Raw genomic sequence first — 27,406 nt, forward strand, 5'->3', positions numbered from 1 at the left:
AAATAATCTACCAAACTAAATCTTATCTTGTATGTCTGTGTTGAGTTCAGAACATTTGCATAGGCTTTAGGAGAAGGTCCGAATGCATAGTATTCCCATTTTGCTTTAATCTGTGTATGTGCTGCCAAAGCGAGCACTGTGCTTTAATACGTGAATTCAAAAACTAATCTGTATCTTCCTAGGTATTTTTAGAGAGCACTTCTTTCTTTTTCTAATTTATATTTTTAGTACCAGTTGCCTTATTTTCTAATGTGCTAGAATTGAAAAGAAGGGTGATATGCAGTAAAGAACTACGGAGAGATGGTATTGGTAAACTTGTCTTAAAACAACTCAAAATTAAAAGTGCCTAAATTTGAGAATACATCATAATGAAGCCACAAATAACCCATAGCCTCCTCCCAAGGAAGAACGAAGTGAAATTAGAGAAGCTTTCACAGACGTTTTCCAGTTTGCTCTAGTCGAAACCCTGAGATACTGGAAACCATCCAAAGTAATGCCTTTTTTTTTTTTTTTTTGCGTGTTTTATTTTAAAAGAAAGGCAACAGGGACATACCAGGAAATTACAGGCTGGTTAGTTTTGATTCAGTTGTGGTTAAAATCTTCAGAAACTATTTTAAGAAATCAAACAGAGGAAGAGCAGGGACTCAGTTTAGAGGAACCCGTGTGGTTTCAGGAAAGAAATAACTTGCCTCACTAACCGGTGGAATTCTTTGAGGCTAGATTATCAAAATGAGGATACTGCCAACAAGACTTCTGGAGCTAGGAGTTACAAAAACCCAGCAATTCGGAGGAAATAATAAATGACTCCCTGGCTAGTTTATCTGTAAAATAGATTAGTACTTTCCTAATTAGATTGTTTCTAATTAATGACAACTTTTTACGAACTTCAGGAATATTTTAAAGAACCATGTATATTTAAAACAGAGTAGTATTTTTAGTTATAGAGTTATAGCAACTAATAATAATAGTTAGCTACCATTACTGACTGCTTGGCACTGTATGAAGCTTTTTACATATGTTATATCATTTAATCCTTGAAATAACTTTATGAGGTCGAGTATTATTCCCAATTTACAGATGGGGAAACTGAAAATGTGAGAAGTTAAGTAACTTTCCAAAGGCCAAACAGCTATAAAGTGGTAGAACTGGGTTCAAATCCAAAACTTTTAGACTCCAGAGACCATGTTATTAGCCACTATACTTACCCCTTAAGTGTCTGAAAAAATTATGCAAAATTACTCTATAGACTCACAATCAGTTGAGTGCCTGCCCAGAGATATTCTCTATAAGAGCAATGGCTTTGCTCAGTGATCTACCAACATTCATATGGTCCCACTAATTGCACTGCATAAAACATTGTGAGGTTAAATGCGGGGACAATGGTCAAGGAAAGTAGCAAAGCCCAAGGATGGACTTGAGCTACCAAGCGACAATTCCCAAGGGAATCCTGACTTAATTTCCAGCCCTCCCCCCTTGCCCCAAAATTATGAGTTTCTGGGAGAATCTTCTTAAAACTAGACTTCCTGAGATTATTCCAAACACACCCACTCCATCTCCCTCTCTTTCTGGATGGTGAGGTCAGATAACATTGGCTAACCTGGTGCTAAAGTCGCTTGGAGTCACATGGAGATTGGAGACTGACAGCAGACAGGCATCAGGCCCACCCCTCTCACTACCACCACTCACAGTCATGGCTTGTTCAGATCCTGTGGGTCAAGAATTGCACCCTGGAAATGGCAATGCAGCACCCTAGAACATTCTGCAGAGCTCTAAGTTTGCATCATTTAGTTAAGTGAATCCAGAACATTCCTAGGTGTGTATTTCCTACACCATAGCAACTCCTAACTCAACACCATTCATTCAGTTTTGCCAAGATCTATCTAACATCAGCAATGATATCCTTGGTTCCACATCCTCTTCTGAATCCAGCTTGAATTTCTGGCAGTTCCCTGTCAATGTACTGGTACCATTGCTTGAGAGTGATCTTCAGCAAAATTTTACTTGTGTGTAATATCAATGATATTGTTCGACAATTTCGGCATCCGGTTGGATCACCTTTTTTGGGAATAGGCATAAATATGGATCTCTTCCAATTGGTTGGCCAGGTAGCTGTCTTTCAAATTTCTTGGCAGAGATGAGTAAGCACTTCCAGCACTGCATCCGTTTGTTGAAACATCTCAATTGATATTTCGTCAGTTCCTGAAACCTTGTTTTTTGCCATTGCCTTCAGTGCAGCTTTGACTTCTTCCTTCAGTACCATCAGTTTTTGATTATATGCTACATCCTGAAATGGCTGAACATTGACCAATTCTTTCTGGTACAGTGACTCTGTGTATTTCTTCCATCTTCTTTTGATGCTTCCTGCATCGTTCCTTATGTTTCCCATAGAATCCTTCATTTTTGCAGCTCAAGTCTTGAATTTTTTCTTCAGTTCTTTCAGCATGAGAAATGCCACACGTGTTCTTCCCTTTTGGTTTTCTAACTCCAGGTCTTTGCACATTTCATTATAATACTTTACTTTATCTTCTCAAGCCATCCTTTGAAGCCTTCTGTTAAGCTTTTTTACCGCATAATTTCTTCCATTAGCTTTAGCTACTTGATGTTCAAGAGCAAGTTTGAAACTTGCTGCAACTTGCTCTTCCTTAGCATAAACTCATAGAAATGGATTAATAGGGCCCAAACATGTTCCAATAAGCTTGTGTTTCCTGGAGTGTGTTCTGTGACTATTAGACTTGGGTCTCCATGAAAAAAAAAAATGGTCCCCTGGTCAAATGTACTTGGGAATCATTGTGCATTGTATACCCTTCTTGGAGATTTACAACACACCTTAGCTTATGAAAGACAGGGGAGTTTTGCAAAGAGAAACCTGTTTAATGTTTAACTTAACCTACTGTTTCCCATACTGCTTGACTCCATACATTTCCTTTTAGCCTATCTATTGGCCTCCCGCCATCTGGAATCAACAGAATAGACTGCTTTTGAGGTAGAATGATATCTTGAAAGAGAACTAGACTAGCACTCAGAAGACCTAGTTCCTCATACCCCACATAATAATGGAGTGACCTTAGTCACTTAGCCTCCATGAACATGTTGTCTTATTTATATTCACAATAATTGTGATACTCTTATGGTAGATCATATATGAAACACAAAGTTCTACACAAATATGTAGATGCCTTATTATTTATAAGAAAAAAATGAAGTATACTTATTTATCATCAATTTTACCATTTTCCCTCTCATTGTCAGAAATAGCAGAATGAATGCCTATCAATTATATCTGAAGTTTGATATCAAGAAGTCATTTAGAAATAAAATAAGACCTGAAATTATTTGAAGTATGAATAATTAGATTGTATGGTTATAGAAAGGGAGAATTTTGTGGTTTTCCCATTTAAAAATGAGAATTTGAGATTAATGATTCTAGGTAACTGTCACTTGATACTCAATTGAAAATGTGAAATGCTGACCCCCACATCTGCTTTGTGACTTAACTGTTTAAGAAATCTCAGTGCCTACTCAAAGATTTCTCACAGTAGGAGGCATCCAGATGTTTGCTGTACACACTGTATTTTAAAGAAAATGCACTCGGTAACAAACTCGACTCTCATATGCTGAGGAACATGTGTTCCCCAAACATGGTGGAGAGAAGGGCCTTTTGGATGCAACCCTCCAACATTCGTGCCTTCAATTGGCAAGAATTCTTTCTGTTTTTTTTTGGTTTTGAGCAACTGGCAGGAATTTCTTTTTCTTTTTCTTTTTTTTTTTTAGGTTTTGAGTAGATGACTGTAATATGGGAACACACATGCTATGTTATGCAAAAGCAAGAAAGACTAAAGAAAGAGTTTGTGTGAACAAAGTTTAGTTGATGATTGTTTTAGTCATCTAGTCCTGCTAAAACAGAAATACCATAAGTGGATGGTTTTAACAAGGAGAGACTTATTTCCTCATAGTAAAGTAGGCTAAAAGCCCAAATTCAGGGTGTTGGCTCCAGGGGAAGGCTTTCTCTCTCTGTTGGCTCTGGAGGAAGGTCTTTGTTCTCGATCTTCCCCTGGTCAAGGAGCTTCTCAGGCGCAGGGACCCCTGGTCCAAAGGATGAGCTCTGCTCCCAGTGCTGCTTTCTTGGTGGTATGAGGTCCCAAACTCTCTGCTTGCTTCCCTTTCCTTTTATCTCTTGAGATAAAAGGTGGTGCAGCCCACATCCTAAGGAAACTTCCTTTACATTGGATCAGGGATGTGACCTGGTAAGGGTATTACAATCCCACCCTAACCCTCTTTAACATAAAATTACAATCGCAAAATGGAGGACAACCACAGAATACTGGGAAGCATGGCCTAACCAAGTTGATACACACATTTTTGGGGGAACATAATTCAATCCATAACAATGATTTAGGAGAGGGTCAACTTTGCTGAATTCTCAGCTAATCTGGTCAACCCCACACCCACCCACCAATCTCAAGACTAAACCCATGTTTGGGAATGTAAGTGAATAGAGGGGAAGGAAAGAAGAGATAGAAGGCAATTTTCCTATGATTGAGACTTGGTAGAAAAAGATGTTTCACCTTTGGGCCAAGATAGAATTCTGGGGACCAACCAGCCAATCATTGTCTACAACCAGAGGGACAAAGAGACTGTCCTGGTACAGCCTGAGTATGGAGGGTCAAGGAAGTGGGAAACAGACCATATACTGAAGTCATCGTCGGGGAACAGAAGAACTGGGTAGGGGAAGGAGCATATTCAGAGATCCACCAAGGCCTTCTCTGGACCTGGAGCTTCTCTTTGTGGTGTGGTTTCCCTGCACCAGAGAATTCTCTCTCTACCCCCAAAATTCTTCACATAGTAGTACTTCCTGAAATTCTACCAATTCTACAAAATACAGTAGTGTTATATGGGAAATGCAAGACACTAAGCTATATAGAGAGAAAAATTATATAAAAATACTTTGAAAAAATGCACTGTTTTCTTCTTCACCCAATTTCTCTAGGTGGTGGAGTTGTGGTAACTTTTTTAAGTTTTTAAAATATTTTTTCTAATTTTTTTCAACAGTAATTATTATGATGATGATCATAAAAATTACTTAAAGAAATAAGTCGGGATGTTTAAGGGTCCTCTTTAAAAGGGAGGTAGAGATTGATCATTTCAATGTGAATAGAAATTAGTTTAAAAGATTTTTTCTCCAGTGTCCCAAGTTTGGCCTCTCTAAGGGAATGCAAAGACAAAAAGAAAGAGAGAAAGGACTTATTTTGTGAGGAAGGCATGATGTAGGAAGAGTAGCTGAGGGAGGTGGAGCACTATGGAGAAACAAGAGAGTGATCAGCAAGTATGATTTGGCCCTTGGAAAGACAGAGTAGAAGGATAAACAGGCCTGGGAAAGAAGTTGGAACAGTGTCAAAGACTGAAACTAGAAGGCAAACCATAGAAAGAAAATGAGTTTAGTGTTTGGAGTCAAACCAGCTTATGTTGAAACCCTGACTCTACTTTTGCAGAGTGTCTTTGGGCAAGCTGGGTGTCTTAATGTATACAATAGGAATAACATTTGCCATTTTTCAGGTTGCTTTTTAAGATCAAATTAAAGAAGATGATGTCCAGAAAGCATCAGTCCTACTGCAGAGCTAATCTCTGCTATCAGAATTTGCCACTTACTTTGAAATTTTGGTTTTGTACAGCTCTGCTCGCTCTTGGATGCCAAGAAACATCACAGGAGAAAGGGCTCAGGGAGTTCCTGCCCTTATAGAACTTTAACCTTTGCAAAGAGGCTGAAAAGGAATGAGAATTACGTGGTTGTACAGACTTTCATATCCTGCTTAGATAAGTCTGTAGGATGAGTTGACTCCATTATGGTCTTACAAAAAAAAAAAATTTTTTTTTAATTTTAGCAAATATTTATAGAATGACTGATGGAATAAAAGGATGGATGTATAAATGAATAAGTTCTTATTCTTGCTGATGAACTTTAGAATAATTTAAGTTAAAATGGCTTCTTCTCTTGAGCTCAAAAGATCATCCTTAGATTTTATTTAACATTGAAGTTGTGGAAGTTACTTGTGGATTTTGAGGCCAAGTTGAGTTTCTCTGTGGCAAGGCTAGGAGCTGCACAGGGTATTTCACTTTAGTGAACTTGCCGTGATCCAAGGCATGGCCGTTAGAGTGCCCTGTATGATTTTCAGTTTCCTCGTTTGAAAAAGGAGAATCACGTTCTACCATTTGTAGTTGTTGTGAAGACTTCATGAGATATAAACCAAACCAAACCCATGGCCATCAAGTTGTTTCTGACTCATAGTGACCCTATAGGACAGGGTGGAACTGCCCCATAAGGTTTCCAAGGAGCGACGGTGGATTCAAACTGCCACCCTTTAGTTAGCAGACAAACGCTTAACCACTGCACCACCAGAACTCCTCATGAGATAAAATAGCTAGTATATAGTAAGAACTCAATAAGTAGAAACTGTGATGTTGAAGATTGTTGATGATGATGATGATGACAACAATGACAGTGATGATTAGAATAGCTGTTTGCTAATTCACTACTGTGAATATTACTGTCAATTTTACATAACTGACATATTAGCCATAACTGAATATTTTCTCCCTATAAACAAACTGTACATAGGAAGTAAAATTATCAGAAAGTTATGTAGAGAACCTCAAGACTAAACTAGGGGTGTTAGTTCATGGTTTGCTGTTCTGATAACCTGATGCAGCCACCTGGCCACAGGAATATACTTTTCAGGTTTCCCAGACCCTCCTTTCAATCCACCAAGACAATATTGAATGTGCACTGCCGTTCTCGGTCTCTCTGACTTCTTTTTTTTTTTTTTTTTTAATTGATAGTCAGTCATCTTTCTACTAGCCTCTAGTTCTCTAATGGTCAGTTCCTCCATTTCACCTCAGGTACTCACTCCCATGGCTGCAACTTGAAACTTGTTATTACCAAAGCCCCCATCAGCTCCAAAATCTTGAGATGCCACATTTCTCTAAACTTGGCAATTTCTTATCCTTACCTCTTGGGTATGATCCAATATTCCCCCACAAAATATTTTCAGCTACATCATAACCTCCTTTCTATGGATCCTACTGGATCTATGGATCCATTGTCCCCTCCTGCTATTGGTTTTATTTTAAGATTCACAGTCTCATAATTTCCAATAAGCTGTTAACACTGGCAGAGTCCTTCCATATTTCTATGGTATGCTTGCTCTCCCACTCTCTGAAATGACTGCATTTTCTTGTTTATTCAAACCTCTTACCTAACCATCCTAAGCTGATGACTTTGCCTCACAGAGTCACTTCAGAAAATTTAAATACTTCCTCAACATTCTCAACATCATGAAAGTCACTCCTTTTCTTGTATCTGCTCCCAGCCACCCATCCTCTCCTTGCTCTTATTAAACTGAGAAAATGTCTCCTCTATCAAAAACCGGTCACTGACACATGCTCTTGATCTTTCCCCATCTTCCCTCCCCAAAGTCTTTAGTCTCTCCCATGCCTTCATTGTCTCCTTCTCTCCTGGATTATTCCATCAGCCTCAAAAGACAACATCACCTAACTTTACATACATACAGATAGGCCTTAACCACACACTGCCTCACATCCACTGAAGAACTCAGAGTTCTGCTTCCCCTTCACAGCCAAACTTCTCAAAACAGTTGTCCACACAAGTGGTTCCTATCATTATATCCCATTTTCTCATCAGCTCACTTCAGACTTGCTTCTGCCCCCACCTTAACTGTTGGCATTGTTACCTACAACTTTCAGTGCTTGTTTTTGCCCTTTTCAGCCCCTAGTTCTGTGGCTTTACACTCTATCTTACCTTTTTGGCCTCGTTCTGTGGCTTTACACTCTATCTTACCTTTTTGGCCTCGTTCTGTGGCTTTACACTCTATCTTACCTTTTTGGCCTCTCTTTCTCTTTTGCTGGAATCTCTTCCTATACCTAACTGGTAAATGTTGGATTTCCCCAGGGCTTGATCCCAGCCTAAATTCTCATATTTCTCAAGAACTCTTACCCAAGGTGAGTGCTTCTCTTTACATGCAATTAATTAATATTTTATGTTACCCACATCTGAATTTGTAACTCCAGCGAAATACCTCTTCTGAGAAGAAAATATATGTATTCGACTGCCTTCTTGACATCTCATGAGAATCTCAAATTTAACATGACCACTCTTAATAGTCCACCTACTTAAGTAAAAAAATTTCTGTTTTTAGTACTTGTTTTTATTGTGCTTTAGATGAAGGTTTACAGAGCAAATTAGTTTCTCATTGAGCAATTAATACACATACTGTTTTGTGACATTTGTTGTCAACCCTGTGATGTGTCAACACTCTCCTCTTCTCAGTCTTGGGTTTCCCATTTCCATTCATCCAGCTTTCCTGTCCCCTCCTGCCTTCTTGTCCTTCCCCCTGGTCTGGTGTACCCACTTAGTCTCGTATATATGGTTGAACTACATGTGTTATTATTTGTTTTATAGGCTTGTCTAATCTTTGGCTGAAGGGTAAACTTCAGGAGTGACCTCAGTACTGAGTTAAAAGGGTGTCCAGGGGCCGTACTCTCAGGGTTTCTCCAGTCTTTGTCAGACCAGCAAGTCTGGTCTTTTTTTGTGAGTTTGAATTTTGCTCTACATTTTTCTCCAGCTCTGTCTGGGACCCTCTATTGTGATTCCTGCCAGAGCAGTCAGTGGTGGTAGCTGGGCACCATCTATTTGTGCCAGACTCAGTCTGGTGGAGGCTGTAGTAGTTGTGGTCCATTAGTCTTTTGGACTAATCTTTCCCTTGTGTCTTTGGTTTTCTTCATTCTCCCCTGCTCCAGATGGAGTGGAACCAGTGGAAAATCATTTGCCTTTATCTCCATAAGTGGCATCATCAACCACCAGTTGTTCAAACTAAAATCCAGGGCATTATCTTTGATATTGCCTCCTTAATTCACTTCTTATATCTGATCTTTCAGCAACTCCTGCTGTTACAACCAGGGCTTCCAAGCAGTTCATTCCAGTTTGACCCTCTGCTGAGAATTTGCATTTCCACCCCAGTATACTGAAGCAGAATCTACATTTTAACAAGATCTCCAGGTGACTCTTATGTGCACACATGTATACTTATGTATTCTTATGTATACATAAGGATTACCTGGTGATCATGTCAAAATGTAGATTTTGGGATCTTGTTAAAATTTAGACATACTTTATGTATTCTTGCGTATACCTTGTTCTGTATACATAAGAATCACCTGGAGATCTTGTTAAAATGTAGGTTCTGATTCAGTATATCTGGGGTAGAAATGCAAAGTCTCAGCAGAGGGTCGAACAGGGGTGGGGGGAGGGTGGGGAATTGTTCTAAGCCCTGGTTTCAACATCCAACATACTTCTCAAGTCCTTTCATTTCTTTCCACTCTGTCAACACCTTAATCTGAGCCACTGTTAGCTCTTATCTGGACTATAGCTAGAATTTTCTTACTGGCTTTCTTGTTTCCAGTTTTGCAAGACTGTACTATGCCCCAACTTAAAACCCTTGAAGATCTTTCCATTGCATTTTTAGTAAAACGGAAACTTGTTTCCTCAGCCTCCAAATCCCTGGATGACCTGGTCTATGCCCTGCCTCCTCCACCTCATCTTGTATCACTCTCCTGCCCATTATTCTCCTCCTACACTCATATCCTTTCAGTTCCTTAAACATTCCAAGTTCCTCTATGCCTCAGGTCCTGCACATACACACTTCATTTTTGCCCTGCTTGTCAAATGGATGACTTCTCATCTTTCAGGTCTTCATTCAAACGTCACCTTCTCAGACAGGCCTTCCATCACCAACCTATCTGGGGAGACCTCCACAACTGTGTTTCTATTATTACGTTGTAATTTATCCTTACATTCATTAAAAATTTTAATTATATTTTTATCTTTTTGTTTATGTGGTTTTTATCTTTCTCTCCCAGCAGGCCATGAGCTCAAGGGGGCAGAGCCCAGCCCACATTATGCACTAACTTATACCTGGTACAGAGAGAAATACTGGGGCCTTTTCATAGTACTGCACCTTACCCTGTACTCTCCTCTCTGCCTCCACCCCAAGGCTGTGAGTGACACCTCCTGCTGATGTTCCCCTCTGTTGCTGAGGAAACCTGGCAAGGCAATTGAAGCTCTGAGAAATAGGCATTGAATGAACGAGTGAATAAATGAATACTGATATCCCACACATTTTCAGAACTTCTGTTCTCTCTAATACCCTATGGTTGAGATTATTCATTTGTGTCGTGGGGCTAAGCTACCAGAGACATTAGGGAAGTTTGGCAAGCTTGGTTTTGACAATGTCCTCCTTCCCTTTTAACCCCTCTTTTGCAATCTGGCACAGAGCTATTACCCTTAACCTCCACTTCCAACTTTTTTTTTTTTTTCCACTTCCAACTCAGGTACATATTCTTTTTATCTCCCCCTCCCTCCCCCCTCTCCACCTCAGCATTGCTAAGGTGTTCATTTTACCACTGGCATATTATCTGTCCACACTGAACTGCTCTTTCTTTTCTAGAACTGATGAGGTCCTTTCATGGTTCTGTGCCTGCTTCCACCCTACAACTGGGAGTGACACCTCTAGCCTCTGCTCATGTTTCCCTCTCCTGCTGAGGAATAGGTACTAGGGGTGGTGCAGGTTCATAACAGGGCTAGGTGCAGGTGGAGAATGCATGGGCACCACTGACACTAGCCCTGGGTGCCAAAGCAGAACCGAATTCTCCAGAGCTCTCAACATCCAGAGGCCACATGGAGTAGGAAAAATGTCCCTGTCCTCTCTGTGTTACACTCTGTTAGCTGGGTGCCAAAGCAATATGTCTTCTACTGGCCCCCTTAACATCTTAAAGCAGAGTTTTTCAAACTTAGATTTCACGACTTCAGGGAAAGAAGTAGGTATCCAAAATGTTGCTACAATAATTTGTTTAATTTTGTTTTGTTTTCTATTTTGTTGAGTATGGAAATAATAACAATATAGGCATGTTCTGGGTCTTCTGGATGGCCACCTTATGATCAAGTACTGCCCCATTATTTCAATCAACACAGCCTATTTGTATTTATAAATACACTGATCGAAAGCCTAATTACATTATGAAATACTGCACAAAGTTTTTGGCAATTGTTTGTAAAGAAAAATCTAATGAGAAATTAGGTATTTACAGCAATCTAAGTATCCTCCAGCGCAGTGAGTAGGGAACCCATGTTGCCAACTGATGTTTTGTGCCAGGCCCATCTTTGAATGCATTGACTAGCAACCATAGGTTATATCTGTGCGTGTGTAAGTAGCATTATAACAAAAAGTTAGTGCTGGGTTTCCAAAATAATTTTTAACCTTTAAAAATGATCAGTGCATTACTCAACTACGGAAAACTTTATCATGGAGATTTTAGAGAAAACTGCTGCTCCTGTTTTCATTTTATTTTTAATCTTTGTTTTGTTTTTAATGAACAACCCCACCCATGTCTAAGACTCAGACAAGAATTCCCCAGGGTTAGGCCAAAAGATAAATCTGAATCCCTGACACCACAATGTATTCAGAATCATTCTCCCTCCTCTCTCCCCTTCCACCAAACAACTGAAGTGGTTTATTAGGCCACACTTAACTTTTCTTTGGAGTCCTGGTGGCATGGCGGTTAAGAGCTTGGCTGCTAACCAAAAGTCTGCAGTTTGAATCCACCAGCTGTTCCTTGGAAACCCTGTGGGGCAGTTCTACTCTGTCATATAGGACCGCTATGATTTGGAATTGACTTGTTGGCAACGGGTTTGTTTTTTTGTTTTGTTTTGTTTTAGGTAACTCTCCCTTAGGTTGAATTCTCTCCCAGAAGGCTCCTTATGTTAACAACCTCCTGGTACCCACCCCTCCAGTCCTCACGTACAAATGTAGGACAACTTGGGCTCAAACTGCAATCTCTGCTATCCTCACCCGGAGAATAATAAATGAAAAATGAGTGAATAAACAACTGATTGTGTGAAATATAGAAAGAATTAATCACTTGGCAGTAGAAAAGCCATTGCTTATTTGCTGCATAATTTGGAGGAAAAAAAAAACAAAAAAATTATTTTCTCTTTCCAGGTGGTGGAAGACAGATTTAAGTTAGAAAAGGATAAAGGAAAAGGAAAATCTCCCAAAGAGAAGAAGGTCCCAAGTGCCAAGGCTGCCAAAGGAGGAGGAGGAAAGGGAAAGGATCAGCCTGAGGCAAATGCAACAGTGAAAAAGACCACTGAGTTAAAACGGAGGGGAGAAGAAGATGACACCAAAAGTTACATTGGTCAGTAAGATGCTTCCCATGTTGGTTACCTTTAACTTCTTGCTTTACGACCTATGAAATAACTTGGGAAATCATTCCAATAACTATGCTTAATTTTTTCCAGCCTTTTCACTCTGTGTAAAACCATAAATCTCTTACTGCCCATGACACCCTAATAGAAAAATATTTCTATTTGCAATTCTTTTATGCTTTCAACAAATATTTATTTAGCATGTGTCTTGCTAGGCACATTTACGTAGTGCAAATAAAGGAGGAAATAGCAAGTCAGTTGTGCCCCCAAGAAGCTTAGTATCTTGTTGGGGACATAAAAGAAATGTATGCATAATTAGAATACTAAGTAATTCTTGTCAGGAGAGAAATACAGATTCAGTGTAATAAAATCAGACCAACTCGTTTTGGGCTCATGCTGAACACATAGCTTCCTGACCCTAAATTTTCCCACTATCAATGTGTACTAGATAAAGTAACTAGAAATTTTTCCTTTTAGATTATTGATATAAAAACGATTCAACCTAGGCAGCTATAAGTAATTCATTGCCCCATCCCTTGAACCCAAATGGACTTGCCTGTTATTATCTGTATTGTATTTACATGAGATGGATTTTCACACCCTTTACCAAATGAATCCTCTCACATATCTCTGCTTTAAACCCACTGGACTTAGGAAGAGACATTATGGATTCATGGGTCATATCAGCACTGGTTTATTTAGAGATAAAAGACAAATCACTACAACTTTATGCCTTTGTCACACTGTTTATAAGGTGATCTTAACAGGATATTATGAAATATAATGTTTTGATGTACTATCAGTGTTGAAGTATAACTACAAGTAACCTTATTCTCATCCCCCAGAATATCACATTTTAAGTTAAATTCATGTTCTAATATTAATAAAACAGTATAGCCAGGGTAAAACAGGGGATAAAATTTTTAGGAAAGGGCACAATATAATTTTTTAAAATTTAATGCAATAAAGACATAGCTGTTACATGAACTATACTCAGCACCCATACCTATTGACATAAATACGCAGTCTTTTTGTAGGGCACACGTCCATTTTCAATATTTCCCTGTCCTGTAAACGCCTCTATTTATAAAATACCACAAAGCTGCAGGTACTTGTAATTCAGGAGTAAAGCCAGATGTTGCTCAAAAAAGATTAGAACCAAAAAAAAAAAAAGTTGCAGCCTAAACTTTGACAAAGACCCAAGTGCACATTTTCCATGACCACAGGGCCCGTGTATGTTTGTCCTCCTATTACGCCTACATTTCATTTGCAAAAGTGATTTAACATTTTGTACAAAGGCCACAGCCTTCTTACTGGAAGGGCAATAATGAAAAGCAGTCAACGTGACGGCATTCCAGCCAACTGGATGGTTTTTGGCAAGCCAGAAGGATTATAAATGCTTGCATAATGTATATAGCCATTGAACTGGCTAACTGGCTAAGTGTAACCTGTTCTCCTTTTAAATGATGACTGCTCTTCTGTATGGTATTTTGAACAGACGATGAGCCAGATGATGGTGCCCAGCATTACATTATAGTTGTGGGCTTCAACAATCCTCAACTCTTAGCAATTATGACTGAGCTTGGCATTCCCATAAGCAGCGTGATTAAAATATCTTCAGAGAATTATGAACCTCTGCAGACACACCTGGCAGCAGTTAGCCAGCAGCAGGAAGCTTTTCTTCAGCCAGAAGGTATGCAGTCTGCTATACAACTTACTGTTCTAAAGCTGAATCCTTCGATATTACCCACTATCTTTAAACTACAAATACTATTTTCTTCCAAAACATAGTCATATAATACACACATTATTAAATCCTTTCAAGACTTTGATTTGCTATTTATTCTGCTTGCACTAGCCAAGTGTTGTAAATTTTGCAAATTAAAATCATACTCTGTGCTTACTATGCCTGTGTAGCCACAGAGAACATAGACTGAAGGTCAGAAAGTTGGTTATCCAACTACATTTCTCAGGAACATTTGATCCATAGCTTTTATCTAGAGCATGGGCTGGATGGAGCAACTGTAGTTAATCTGTTCTTCCAGAGGCCACAGTCACCAAATGGCCCAACAGAGGTCAGAGCCTTGGATTCTTACCCTGCTCTAATGCAGGCTTATCTGTGATAAGTCAGAGAGAAGATTTTATCTTCCTTGCCTTAAACTAGCAAGTTGTGGGATGAAGTTCTGATCATGCTACCATTCAGCCCTTTTGAGCCTGGGGTCTTTATCTAAGGGAACTGTGCTAGACTCCTTCTGTGGGAAGGGAAGAAAATGCTACTGTATACTTTAGATAATAGAACTGGTATTCGGTGTAAACCTTTCCAACTAGAAGTCCAAGTTCTTTCTGCTGTATGTTGTCACTTTTATTGTTATTTATTAATCATATCATTTGCGTAGTGCTTTGTGACTTACACAGCCACGTCCCCATTTTTTCAGTGGCTGTTCAAAGTTAGAAACTGCTATCCCTGATAATAATAATAGGTATCATTACTGGACACATGCCTTGGAAGTAGGCTCAATGCTAAGGGCTTTAAGTACATTGATTTGTGTAATTTTCACAACACTAGGAAATATTTCCATTTTGCCAAAAAGAATCTCAGCTTAGAGGCAGCTGTTATGTCAAAGATTTGGTATTCAAACCCAGCCTATTCCCAACTACCTCAAAGGACAGTTATATTTTTAAATAATTTATTATTGAAGCCAGTGAGAAAATGCTGCCTAAGCTTCAAACATAGGCTCTCTATAAAAATATTTAATAAGTAAATATAAATGATAGACTTCACTTAAGAGTAATGAGATCTTAGTAGTAAAGTCTACTATTGAGATATAGATATGATAAATATAAATATTTCAGGCAGATTTGCATGTGTAGTTTTATAGAAGTCTGTTATTGTTTTATAGTCATAACCCAAATACCCAGAGAAGCCTATAGTTATTTTAATGTTACCAAAAGTTAACTGAAACATAAATGGTTGATTTAGTCTGTGTGAAGCCATTAGAAAAGAACTGGGTTAACTGCATGTCTCACAGTCATGTAGAAAACAGACGCTAAGATGGTCAAAAAGTGATATAGCAGAAAAACTGATCTACTGCCCTATGTAAATATAGTCTAAGAATGATGGGAATACTCAACATTTTTAACTCCCAAATTGTGTGACCTTGTCATAATTCTTCTGGGCCTCAACTATAAAATGAAGAGATGAGGCGAGCTCATATTTAATATCCATTCCCAAAGTAAAATCCTCTGATTTCAAAATTGTATAGTCCAGTTCCAAAAACTTCTCCAAATTATGTCTCTTTATTTGCATTTTTTGGGTACTGTACAGACATCTTGCAATGCATATGACTGACCACGTCTACTCAAAGCAAAAATAAATTCACACTCTCATTTTTTAGTATAAATGTGTTGATATTATTAGATATACAAGCTGAAAAATTGAAGAAAGAGAATACCGTAAAAGAACTTGAAATCTTCTGGAAGTACTTGGATCCAATCCTGAATAACGAGAAACCTGAAACGAATCTCTTCGATGTTGCCCGACTTGAATACACTGTCAAAGCAAGAGACTTTCCTTCAGACTGGGCAGACAGTGAGATGATGGTCAGTACACACGTTAGTGAGAGTGACTGGTTCCACCATGGCATGCTCTGGCTCTACTTACCACTTTCATTCATTCCACAGGTATTTTTTGAGCACTAACTACGGACAGAGGAGTCCTCGTGGTAGAGTAGTTAAGCACTTGGCTGCTAACCGAAAGGCTGCTCCACAGGAGGAAGACATGGCTGTCTGTTTCTGTAAAGATTACAGCCTTGAAAAATCTATGGGGCAGTTCTAATCTGTCTTATAGTGTTGCTATAAGTTGGGATCGACTCAATGGCAGTGGGTTTGGTTGTTTTTTTTTTTTTTTTAACTATGGACAAGTGCTACACTTTTTATCTTTATGCTAGGCTCTTTTATCTTCAGAACAATGATAGCATTGAATACCCAGTGATGGGTTCAGCCTGATTCGTTAGCTATTAGGGCATGAGTTAGTGACAAAGAATAAGATAATGGTGAACCTTGTGCAGTGTGCTCTTTTAAAGAACTATCTATATGAGATCAATTTAACAACAGCAACTCAGAAGGTTGTATAGGAAGCTTAGGGGTCCCTGAGTTTATGTTAATGATAAAGGAATAATTCTGAAAAGGAGGATGAGAACGGCTGCACAACTTGAAGAATTAAATCAATGTCACTGAATTGTACATGTAGAAATGTTGAATTGGTGTCTGCTTTGCTGTGCATATTTCAACAAGAATAATAAAATAAATTAATAAAAGATATAGATGAAGATGCTGGATGGTAATTTTTTATTAATGACACATGGCTTTGTCTCATACCTAAACAATGTTCTAGTTGTGGTTAGGGTAATAACGTATAATATATTAATGGTGCAAGTAATAAATTATACATGTCTGTCTAGGGTCACGATCAGTGGAAATCCACTTAACAGCAATGGAATAGGTCTTCATATATATACATATATCAGTTAATAACATTTTTCTAGGCTCTTGCTTTTATTGCCAGAATCATCTTTTTTTAATATATTTGGCCAACAAGATGTATCTAATAAGACTGACTTGACCTCAGCCCATCAATCAGCAGGCGTTTCCTGAGAGCATTTACTGGACTCTGCTATTGAGGAGCTTGCAGAGAGGCAAGACTAAAACCATGAAATTGAAAAGCAACAGTCCAGGTGGTATAGAACTAAGTGCTCAGTTATGTGAAACAATCTCTAAGTTTTATATTAATTCAGAGAAAGAAGAATTAGGAAACTTTAAAAAAAAAAAAAAAGTGAATGCCAGATATGTGGGGCTGTTTAAAAAATAAAAAGAAGGTTAAGTGACAACTTACCACAGATGTTGTGGAAGGTGCTCAGGCATCCCTCTGTTGTTGAAAACCTCTCAGGTGTCTTTCTGATTGACTCCCTTGTCTCAGAAAACAGAGGGCCAGGGGTGTTGATTCCCCCACTGGTGCATATATTTCAGTATCAAGGAGCTAAACTGAAAGCAGAGTCACAGGGAGGTGGCAAGGTGGGCTGGAGGAGTGCAGGGGTGTGACTGTAGGTGCCGAGAAAAAAAAAAAAAAAGTGGATGGTCTAAGAGGAGAATTAGATCAGAGCCTGGATCAGTTTCTGAACCAAAGACTAGGGTTCCCATAGCCATGGGCTGGCGCATGGCCACTTCTGACTTTGAGAGGCCCTGATTTTGTTACCTTGAGATGGATGTGAACTTTATGAAGTAAGGGTAAATATTGAGGAAGAGGGCCCAAATTTGAACCTTGGAGAATGGACAGGGTTTGAGTAAGTGGCAAAGAGGATCAATGGATAGATTCATTTGGGTTATTAAAGATTTGCAACATAGGCATTAAATGTCAATACATAGAAGCAGGAAACCCTGGTGGTGAAGTGGTTTAAGAGCTAGGGCTGCTAACCAAAAGGTCTGCAGTTGGAATCCAACAGGTGCTCCCTGAAAACTATATAAAGCAATTCTACTATGTCCTGTAGGGTCACTATGAGATGCAATTGACTTGACAGCAATAGGTTTTGGGTTTTTATGTAGAAGCAGAACACTTAAGTTTGATATCTTGTCAACAGCAAGAACAAATATTAGCCTAGTGCTCTATGAGTCAGAATTGACTTGACAGCACTGGGTTATATGTGGAAAATGAAGCTGAACATACAAAAGCTGTGGCTGAAGGCAGAGCTAGCTCTGGGCAAAATCAGTTACTTCACACTCCCTTTGCTTTGCCTCTTGCCCCTCCTTCATCTAGATATGTTCAGCCTTCCTGCTTTGTCTTTTACTCTCCTGCCTCCTAAATCCAATCTCCAGAAAGGATCTGCTGCCATTTGTCCTTATTGCTTCATGTTAAATTGGGTCAGTATGTTCCCCTATCCCAAAGATATCCCATCCTATTTTGTTGGAATTCTGGGTTACACTCAACAAATGTGAGATATGTCTGAGGCTGAGGAAGAGGCTATTTTCTTGGAATTTTGAAATCCAACCTCAAATGTATCTTCTGACTCTTCCTTTCTCAAGAACATGAAATCTGCCTTAAAGTAAACCCACATCCACAAATTTCTGTTTCCGAGAAATACTCCTTCTTTCGTTTGGGCCAAGGCCTGGATGCATACCCTGTCAAGAACTTGCCTTCATTTTTGTTTCCCCTACAGTCTAGGAGATCCCAGATATATAATGACTGAACCATAATTCAGAGGTGATAACAAAAAGAATCTTCTGAGGTAGCTTCAAATGAAGTACCTCTTGATCCTGCTTTAGCTAGGGCTCCCTTCTGTATGTCTTATCCACTCCCCAGGTAGAGGCTGACAAGAGCCAAAATGTAGAGGGTGTGTTTAATTAGGACATGAAAGTAACTGTCAGCATTGAAAACTTTCAGCTCTCTAAGGAGCCATTTAGGACTGTGCAGCCCAGCTGTTCACATCTACTATCAGTCAATTAACAAGTATTTATTTAACAGCTTCTTCATGCCAGGATTGTCCTCCAGCCCAACTACAGTAGCCTCAGACATGCCTCTACAAGCTGAGGTTTGAGGGAAGGAGCTGGCATTGAGGACAATGGCGAAAGAAAGTCTTGAGAATGGTTCAGTAATAAGGTTGTATTCCAGAAGAAAAGGCCATTGTATTTAATTTTTAAGATCAAAGTTCAATTTAAACTTAGGATCATTTAGTAAACATAAAGGTGATAAATTACTTCTCATAGAGGTAGACTAAGCATATTTTGTAAAAGTGAAGAACTCCTTGCTCCCTATTAACATTTTCTTGAGTGAACTTTTAAACCTGTCACAGGCTCCCCATATGTCTGTAAGTTGAAAATGGCCCCATATCTAAGGTAGGGCAAGCCAAGCAGTCTGAGGAAAGCATTAAGAACTTTGGCTGCAAAAAAGCAGACTGTATTTATGTTGAACCAAGGTAATGAAAGCTTTACATCAAATAAATGCCCATCAAGAAGTGCTAACCACTCATGTAAGACATCTGCTGCATCTCAAGTTAAGGCCTTGGTTGCTGAATAATTTGTTGGCTTTTAACGTGTAATTTGCTGTTTGATTTAAAAGTGAATTAACTAGGTTAAACCAAGAGATCATTTGGCAGAAGCTTTACCATATTTCACATAAATACAAGCAAACAAAAAGTGTTTATATGCCAGAATTTAGGCAAGGAATGCTGAGTTGAAGCGTAATTGAAGAATGCTCAGTTTTAGAGTGGGCGCATGAAGCCCAGACTACCACGCTGCTCTAGTGATGGGCAGAGCTGCCTACTTCACTGGACTCCTGCCAGGATGTGATTTACTGGCCCCACAAGAAGCTATCTCAACACATCTTGACTCCATCTCAGGCATAGGATAAGCTATTTAATCCTCCTTTGTGTCAAGCAGATAGACCTAGTGGTCACAGTGCTTTCCTTCTTCTGAAAATTAAGGCCAGGTAATAGGGATATCCAATGTATAACTTGCTTGCCAGCTCATAAAATATTGTGGGTATTAAAAAAGCTGTAGTCTTATCAGAATTTCTTAGTGTTTTTCCCCAAAGGTTACAGGTAAAAGGAAAAAAAAGGAGGAAGAGAGGAAAAGGAAGAAATATTGATTACACATATACTGCAGCATACTTGGATGGACGATACACAAAGCTGAGCAGTTGGTTTCCATTGTGATTCTTGAATGGCCAAGCAAGAAGCCATCCATAGTCCAGCACAACTGGATGGTGCCAGCTACTACCAGTGACTGCTCTGACAGGGATCACAACAGTGGGTCCGGACAGGGCTGAAGAAAAATGTAGAACAAAATTCAAACTCACAAAAAAAGACCAAACTTACTGGCCTGACAGAAACTGAAGAAACCCTGAGACTATGGCCCCCGGACACCCTTTTAACTCAGTACTGAAGTCACTCCTGAGGTCCACCCTTCAACCAAGGATCAGACAGGCCCGTAAAACAAATAATACACATACCTCAACAATGTATACAAGACTAAATGGGCACACCAGCCTAGGGGGAAGAATGAGAAGGCAGGAGGGGACAGGAAAGCTGGACAAATGGAAATGGTGAACTCAAAGTCAAAAAGGGGAGGGTGTTGACATGTCACAGGGTTGGCAACCAATGTCCCAAAATAATATGTGCATTAATTGTTTAATGAGAAACTAAGTTGCTCTGTAAACCTCCATCTAAGTAAAGCACAATTAAAAAAATATAGCAAAACACAATAATAAAGAAATCAAGAAAAAAAGAAAGAAAGAAATCATCCATAGCTTGTCTTTCACCAAGGATGTTGATATTACCCATTTAAAGCAAAGCATTTATTTTAGGAATTGAGATACCAAAAATATAGGTCATAGTGCTGAAACTAATGGATCGGGTGTTTTTTACTTAGTTGAAGCATTGTTTAAGCTCTTATAATATTAAGTGAAGGAGCCCTGGTGGTACATTGGTTAAGCGCTCAGCTGCTAACCAAAAAGTTGGAGGTTTGAACCTACCCAGCAGGTCTGTAGCAGAAAAGACCTGGAGATCTCCTTCCATAGAATTACAGACTAGGAAACTTTATGGGGCAGCTCTTCTCCATCATATTGTATTACTATGAGTCAGAATCAACTCAACAGCACCTAACAATAACAAGATTAGGCAGCTTTAAGCCCTCCAAAAGTAACAGAACAAGTAGTTAACAAGGAGGGCAAGAGGGGTTCACTGATAAATACTCAGTCATCAAGACTGGGGTTCAATAGTTTGGAGAAGTGCTTACTTATAAAAAGTTGGTGCATTTGTCTGCTAAGGTAAACATAAACTATATATCTGATTCCAAAGATCTGAAACTAATAACTAATTGTCAGTTCTCTCACTTATAGATGGAATTGGGTACCTTTATTTTTGAAAATATTGCCTGCTTGATGTATGACACCCTGGATTGGAAAAGGCAGCACAAGCACTATTTGGAAAATATGCAGCTTATTAACATCCCGCAAGTGGTTCATGAGAAACCTACGTTTGAAGCCTCATTGGTTTCTGAGGTAGGCACAGGTTTGAATATCTTTGGTGCGTTCAATGACTAACTAAACAACCTAATTTTCACATTTATAAAATGTATGAAGAAAAGAAATTGCCTAAATACTAGTAGTGAGGTAATACTGCCTGCTAGGATTTAATATGTGAGTGTGTGAAAGGAGGATGACCGTGTGATGGGGTTTTATGAAGTGCCCCAGCTACCTGCCACTCCCAAAAGCAAGGATGGAACCCACTTTTTAGTACATGGTGTGATGAATAACATCTGGGACAAGGAGAAATATTGATAAATTAATCACAACAGCACTACGTATTTATTTATTTGGCTAATATTTATTTAGCACCTGCTGTGTGATAGCACGGAAACCCTGGTGGCATAGTGGTTAAGTGCTATGACTCCTAACCAAGAGGTTAGTGGTTTGAATCCACCAGGCGCTCCTTGGAAACTCTATGGGGCAGATCTACTCTGTCCTGGAGGATCACTATGAGTCAGAATCGACTCGACGGCAATGGGATTGGATTGACTGGATAGCTGTGATAGCACAGTGGAGCCCTGGGGCACAGTGGTTAAAAGCTCAGGCTGCTAACCAAAAAGTTGACAGTTCAAATCCAGTGGCCACTCCTTGGAAACTCTATGAGGTAGTTCTACTCTGCCCTATAGGGTCACTATGAATCAGAATTGATTCAACGACAACGTTTTTTTTTTTTTTTTTGGTGGTATAACAGCAAAGGAGTCCTGGTGATACAGTGGATAAGCACTTGGCAGTTCAAACCCACCAGCCACTCCACACGGAAAGATGTGGCAATCTGCTCCCGTAAAGATTTATAGCCTTGGAAACCCTATGGGGCAGTTCTACTCTGTCCTACAGGGTCACTATGAGTCAGAACGAACTTGACAATAATGGGTAGTTGGTGTGATAGCATGGAGTCCCTGGGTGGTTGTCATAAATTGAATTATGTCACCCCAAAATTTGTGTATCAGTTTCGCTGGGCCATGATTCCCAGTATTGTGTGATTTTCCTATATGTAGTAAATCCTGCCTCTATGATGTTAATGAGGGGGATGGGCAGCAGTTGTGTTAGTGAGGCAGGACTCACTAGTGGTCTTGAGGCAATCTCTTTTGAGATATAAAAGAGAAAAGTGAGCAGAGAGAGAGGAGGACCCCATACCACCAAGAAAGCAGTGCCGGGGTTCTGCATGGAGAAGGTCCTAGTTCAGGGGAGGACTGATGAGAAGCTGACAGAGAGAAAGAAAGCCTTCTCCTGGAGCTGAAGCCCTGAATTTGGACTTTTAGCCTACTTTACTTTACTATGAGGAAATAAATTCTCTTTGTTAAAGCCATCCACTTGTGGTATATCTGTTATAGCAGCACTAGGTCACTAAGACAGCGGTACAAATGGTTAATGCACTTAGTTGCTAATGAAAAGATTGGAGGTTCAAGTGTACCCAGAGGTACCTCAGGCGGCTTGGCCATTTACTTCCAAAAAAATCAGCCATTGAAAACCCTATGGAGCACAGTTCTACTCTGACAAACATGGGGTTGCCAGGAGTTGGAGCTGACTTGATGGCAGCTGGTTAAAACTGGCATTCTAGCACTGTGCAAGGTGCCAACAATACAATAATGAACAAGACTCAGTCCCTGTCCCCACTGAGCTTAATGTTTAAAGGGAGAAGCAGACAAGTCAACAAATACTTTCAGCATAAAGTCATGAGTGCTTTGAGAACAGACAACTCAGACCAGGGTAGAAGCAATTAAAAAAAAAAGAAAAAAAGGCACTTAACCTGATCTGGGAGGGCTAGGGTAGAGAGAAGATAAGAACGTCTTACTAAGGAAAGTGATGGTAAGATGGTTGAGTGTGAAATGTCTGAGAGGGGACAGGGTCAGAACAATATTCTCAGGAAAGGGACAAAGATATATGAAAATAGGAGGTGGAAGGAAAGAAGTATCATGGCCCATGCTGGGACCACAGAGTAGGTCAGTGTTCCTAAGGCATATGTGCAAAGTGGAAAGCAACATGAACTAAAGCTGGAGAGGCAGGAGCTAGGTCAGGAACGTCCTTTTGTGCTAAGCTAAAGCCTTTGAGTTTTATTCTGAAGACAACAGGGGAACAATTGAAGGACTGTAAGACGGAGAGTGGCAGGGTTCTGAGTGACCAGGGAAGAAATACTTTCTGACTCTCAGTGCCCATCACCTCCATCATTTTCCCTGGGATCGCTCAGTGAGCTTTGTCGGGGAAAATTGGGACGTGTCCATATCTACTATTTTCTTCCCCTTCTCAGACAAAAACCCTTTGTCTCTGATACCAAGACTGACAGATGATCTCGTGGTGTGAACGTAATTAGACAACCTCAGAATTCTGTTGAAGGTTTTTAAACCTGCACTTGAAAGCATCTCTCAGCTGGATATCCCAGTGATTTCTTTTTAATTATTCTTCTTTTAGGCCCCACAACCTGTTATTCCAACAGCTGGAAAGAAGAAAACACAATATGAAGAACCACAAGCTCCACCACCAGGCATGTGTGAAATCTGTTGCTGGAGGGTCAACACCGTGAGCTGATGCTTTAAGGAAATATGAATGTCCTCTATATTGTGTTTAGACCTACACTTTCTCCACTTATTACTGCATGAGTATAGTTTGAATTTGTGAATGAAATGTTGCTGGAAGAAATGGAGAGCACGTGTTAATTGGACAATGGTATTTTCTATATTTCCAGTGACTTTCATCATCACAACTGAAGTGGACATGAGATATTATAATGATTTGCTGAATCCAGTTCCAGAGGAATTCATTTCTGTCCCCCTGATAGTGCATTGTATGCTTGAGCAGGTGGGTGTATAGAAGCTTTTGTTCAGATGGGTGACCTGAGTAAGTCACTTCCCCCCTTGTAGCTTTGTTTAAAAAAAAAAAAAAAAACTATGTAAAAGTTGCACACATAATACCTGAATTCATTCTTCTTTACAAAGATCAAAGCACTTCAGATAAAACTAAAGTTTGCTTCAATCATCAGCCTCCATCCTCGTTTCCTTTGCTATGCTCTGGAAGAGTTATACAACATTCTCTGAAGTTTTGGTAGACTATATCCTTCCGACTATCTGGAACTGGTGCTGTTTTAGACGGGAGAGGAAGGAGAGTCTGGCAAAGGAGGTGGGGTAATGATTAGGTCTTTTGACGTTGTTGGTTACCTTCGATAGACTCTGACTCATGACGACCCCATGTGTGCAGAGTAGAATGGCTCCATAGGGCTTTCAAGGCTGTGACCTTTCAGCAGCAGATCCCTAGGCCTGTCTTCTGAGCCGCCTTTAGGTGGGTTCAAATCGCCAACCTTTTGGCTAGTAGTTGAACGTTTAACCATTGTGCCACCCAGGGACTCCTTGATTAGGTTTAAAATTTCTTTTTAAAATTTCTTTTGTAGACAAAGATGTGATCAGGTTTATCTAATTTTCAGGGCAGTTCTAGTCATTAGTATTTTTCTTATAAATATTTGGTGATCAATATACAATATGGTGTAAAGTTCTTTATACGATTCACATATACGAATTTTTAAATTTCCTCTCTATCTGGTTATGTTTCTTTTCTTATGACAAAAAAAAAAGTTGGTGTCAAGTCAATTCCAACTCATAGCGACCCTATAGGACAGAGTAGAACTGCTCCATAGGGTTTCCAAGGAGCGGCTGCTGGATTCGAACTGCCAGCGTTTTGATTAGCAGCCATAGCATGCCGTAGCTCTTAACCACCAGGGCTCCTTTCTATGACAGATGTTGTTTATCTGTGCCTTCTCCTTTCTTGATCATGGTTGTCAACAGTATATCTGTTTTATTGCCTTTTTTTTTTTAAAGAACCAGCATTTTGTTTCAATGATCAAATTTTTATTTTTTACTTCACTAAATTATTCATTTATCTTTATTATGTCCTTCTTACTGGTTTCTTTGGGCTTATATTGCCTTTTAATTTCTGTATTTTTTAATGGAAAGCTTATTTTCAGCCTTTTTTTTTTTTCCCTCTAATAAATGTACTTAAGGCTATAAATTTCCTGTTGAGTATTGCCTTGGATGCATGCTGATGCATGCTAAGGTTACAGATCTGGTAGAGTGTGAGAGGAATTTACATGAAATTCCTCTCAAGAATGCATAACGTGTATATAATCAGGAGAAATAAATCGGATAAACCTAAAATGAGGGACATTCTAAAGTGTATTCTTCCAAAATGTCATGAAAGATAAAGGCTAAAGAATTATTCCAGGTTAAAGGAGGCTAAAGAAACATGGCAACTGAATGCAATGAATGATCCTAGACTAAAATCTAGATTTTCAAAATTGCTATAAAGGATATTACTGGTACTATTGACAGATTTGAACACAGACCGTATACTAGGTAAAAGTATTTTATCAGTGTTAAATTTCCTGATTTTGGTCATTGTTATGTAAGAGAGTGTTTTTATTCTTAGGAGATACATGACGAAATATTTAGGAGTGAAGGGTCATGATACCTACAACTTATTCTCAAATGGTTCACCAGTAATAGTAATACATGGATAGAGCAAAACAAATGTGGGAAAATATTGACAATTAGTAAATCTAGTTGAAGAGTAAGGACCCCTCATTGTGGCGTGCTTAAGCACTCGACTGCTAACCAAAAGGTCGGTGGTTCAAATCCACCACCTGCTCTGAGGAAGAAAGATATGGCAGTCTGCTTCTGTAAAGATTACAGCCTTGGAAACCCTATGGGGCAGTTCTACTCTGTCCTATAGAGTCGCTATGAGTTGGAATCGACTCGACGGAAATGGGTTAGCTGAAGGATTTACAGATATTCATTGTATTATAGTTCAACTTTTAAGCTTTAACTTTTTCAAAATAAATAGGTAAATGCTTGAAAACTGATTTAAGGATTCAGCTGAGATTAGATATTATAATTACAAAATGAGCATAGGAAGCAGAAAAATCAAACTGTAGGAGGGATCATGTACTAAGATTATATCTACCTTAATGCACAGATCACAAACATTTTCCCTTTTACTTTGGTAATCACTGATACTTTGACATTTTTGTATAATCACTAGTACTTCACCGATAAAAATCAGCTTGTTCTCCCTAAGAGCAATGGAAATATGTGAGTATCAGTAAAGAGCTGACATTAAGCCAATTCTCCTCAACAGGTTGTGGCAACTGAAGAAGATCTTGTACTCCCCAGCCTGATGGAGCCGCTCCACAGAGCAGATGGCTTAGACCACAGAATCGCAGCCCACATCGTCTCCATCCTGCCCTCTCTCTGTCTCTCAGAGAGGGAGAAAAAGGTCAGGGGACATGAGATATCCAAGAGCTTTCATGCTTTGAAAAAGTATGGATTCCCTCTTTAAAGTGCTATTATTTCAATTTAAATAGAATCTCCACGAGGTATTCTTATCCGGAGAAGAAAATGAAAGCAAAGCGGTGCCCAAAGGCCCTCTCCTACTGAACTACCATGATGCACTTGCCCACAAGAAGTATGCACTAAAGGTAACAGGAATGAGGTTACCTTAATGGCAACTGATACAGGAAAGCAGATTTGTGATTATTCAACTGAAAAAATCTTTTTTTTTTTTAATAATTTTTATTGAGCTTTAAGTGAGTGTTTACAAATCAAGTCAGTCTGTCACATATAAGCTTATACACACCTTACTCCCTACTCCCACTTACTCTCCCCCTAATGAGTCAGCCCTTCCAGACTCTCCCTTCATGACAATTTTGCCAGTTTCTAACCCTCTCTACCCTCCTATCTCCCCTCCAGACAGGAGATGCCAACACGGTCTCAAGTGTCCACCTGATAAAAGTAGCTCACTCTTCATCAACATCTCTCTCCAACCCATTGTCCAGTCCCTTCCATGTCTGATGAGTTGTCTTCGGGAATGGTTCCTGTCCTGGGCCAACAGAAGGTTTGGGGACCATGACCACTGGGATTTCTCTAGTCTCAGTCAGACCATTAAGTCCGGTCCTTTATGAGAATTCGGGGTCTGCATCCCACTGATCTCCTGCTCCCTCAGGGGTTCTCTGTTGTGCTCCCTGTCAGGGCAGTCATCGGTTGTGGCTGGGCACCATCTAGTTCTTCTGGTCTCAG

General features: G+C 39.5%; 1 protein-coding gene across 4 annotated transcripts in view; it reads left to right on the forward strand.

Annotated features, from left to right (window-relative positions):
• SPAG17 (sperm associated antigen 17) overlaps nucleotides 1-27,406 on the forward strand; it is a 257,638-nt gene that overhangs the window by 76,628 nt on the left and 153,604 nt on the right. For all 4 annotated transcript variants that reach the window (XM_049879966.1, XM_049879965.1, XM_049879967.1 and 1 more), the window contains 8 exons: nucleotides 12,069-12,264; nucleotides 13,773-13,967; nucleotides 15,693-15,874; nucleotides 21,162-21,323; nucleotides 23,757-23,829; nucleotides 24,031-24,143; nucleotides 26,469-26,606; nucleotides 26,695-26,808. In XM_049879966.1, coding sequence (XP_049735923.1) covers nucleotides 12,069-12,264; nucleotides 13,773-13,967; nucleotides 15,693-15,874; nucleotides 21,162-21,323; nucleotides 23,757-23,829; nucleotides 24,031-24,143; nucleotides 26,469-26,606; nucleotides 26,695-26,808 — 1,173 coding nt within the window. The remainder of the gene's footprint in view (nucleotides 1-12,068; nucleotides 12,265-13,772; nucleotides 13,968-15,692; nucleotides 15,875-21,161; nucleotides 21,324-23,756; nucleotides 23,830-24,030; nucleotides 24,144-26,468; nucleotides 26,607-26,694; nucleotides 26,809-27,406) is intronic.

This window comes from Elephas maximus, chromosome 3, assembly GCF_024166365.1.
Source record: "Elephas maximus indicus isolate mEleMax1 chromosome 3, mEleMax1 primary haplotype, whole genome shotgun sequence".
NCBI lineage: Eukaryota > Metazoa > Chordata > Mammalia > Proboscidea > Elephantidae > Elephas > Elephas maximus.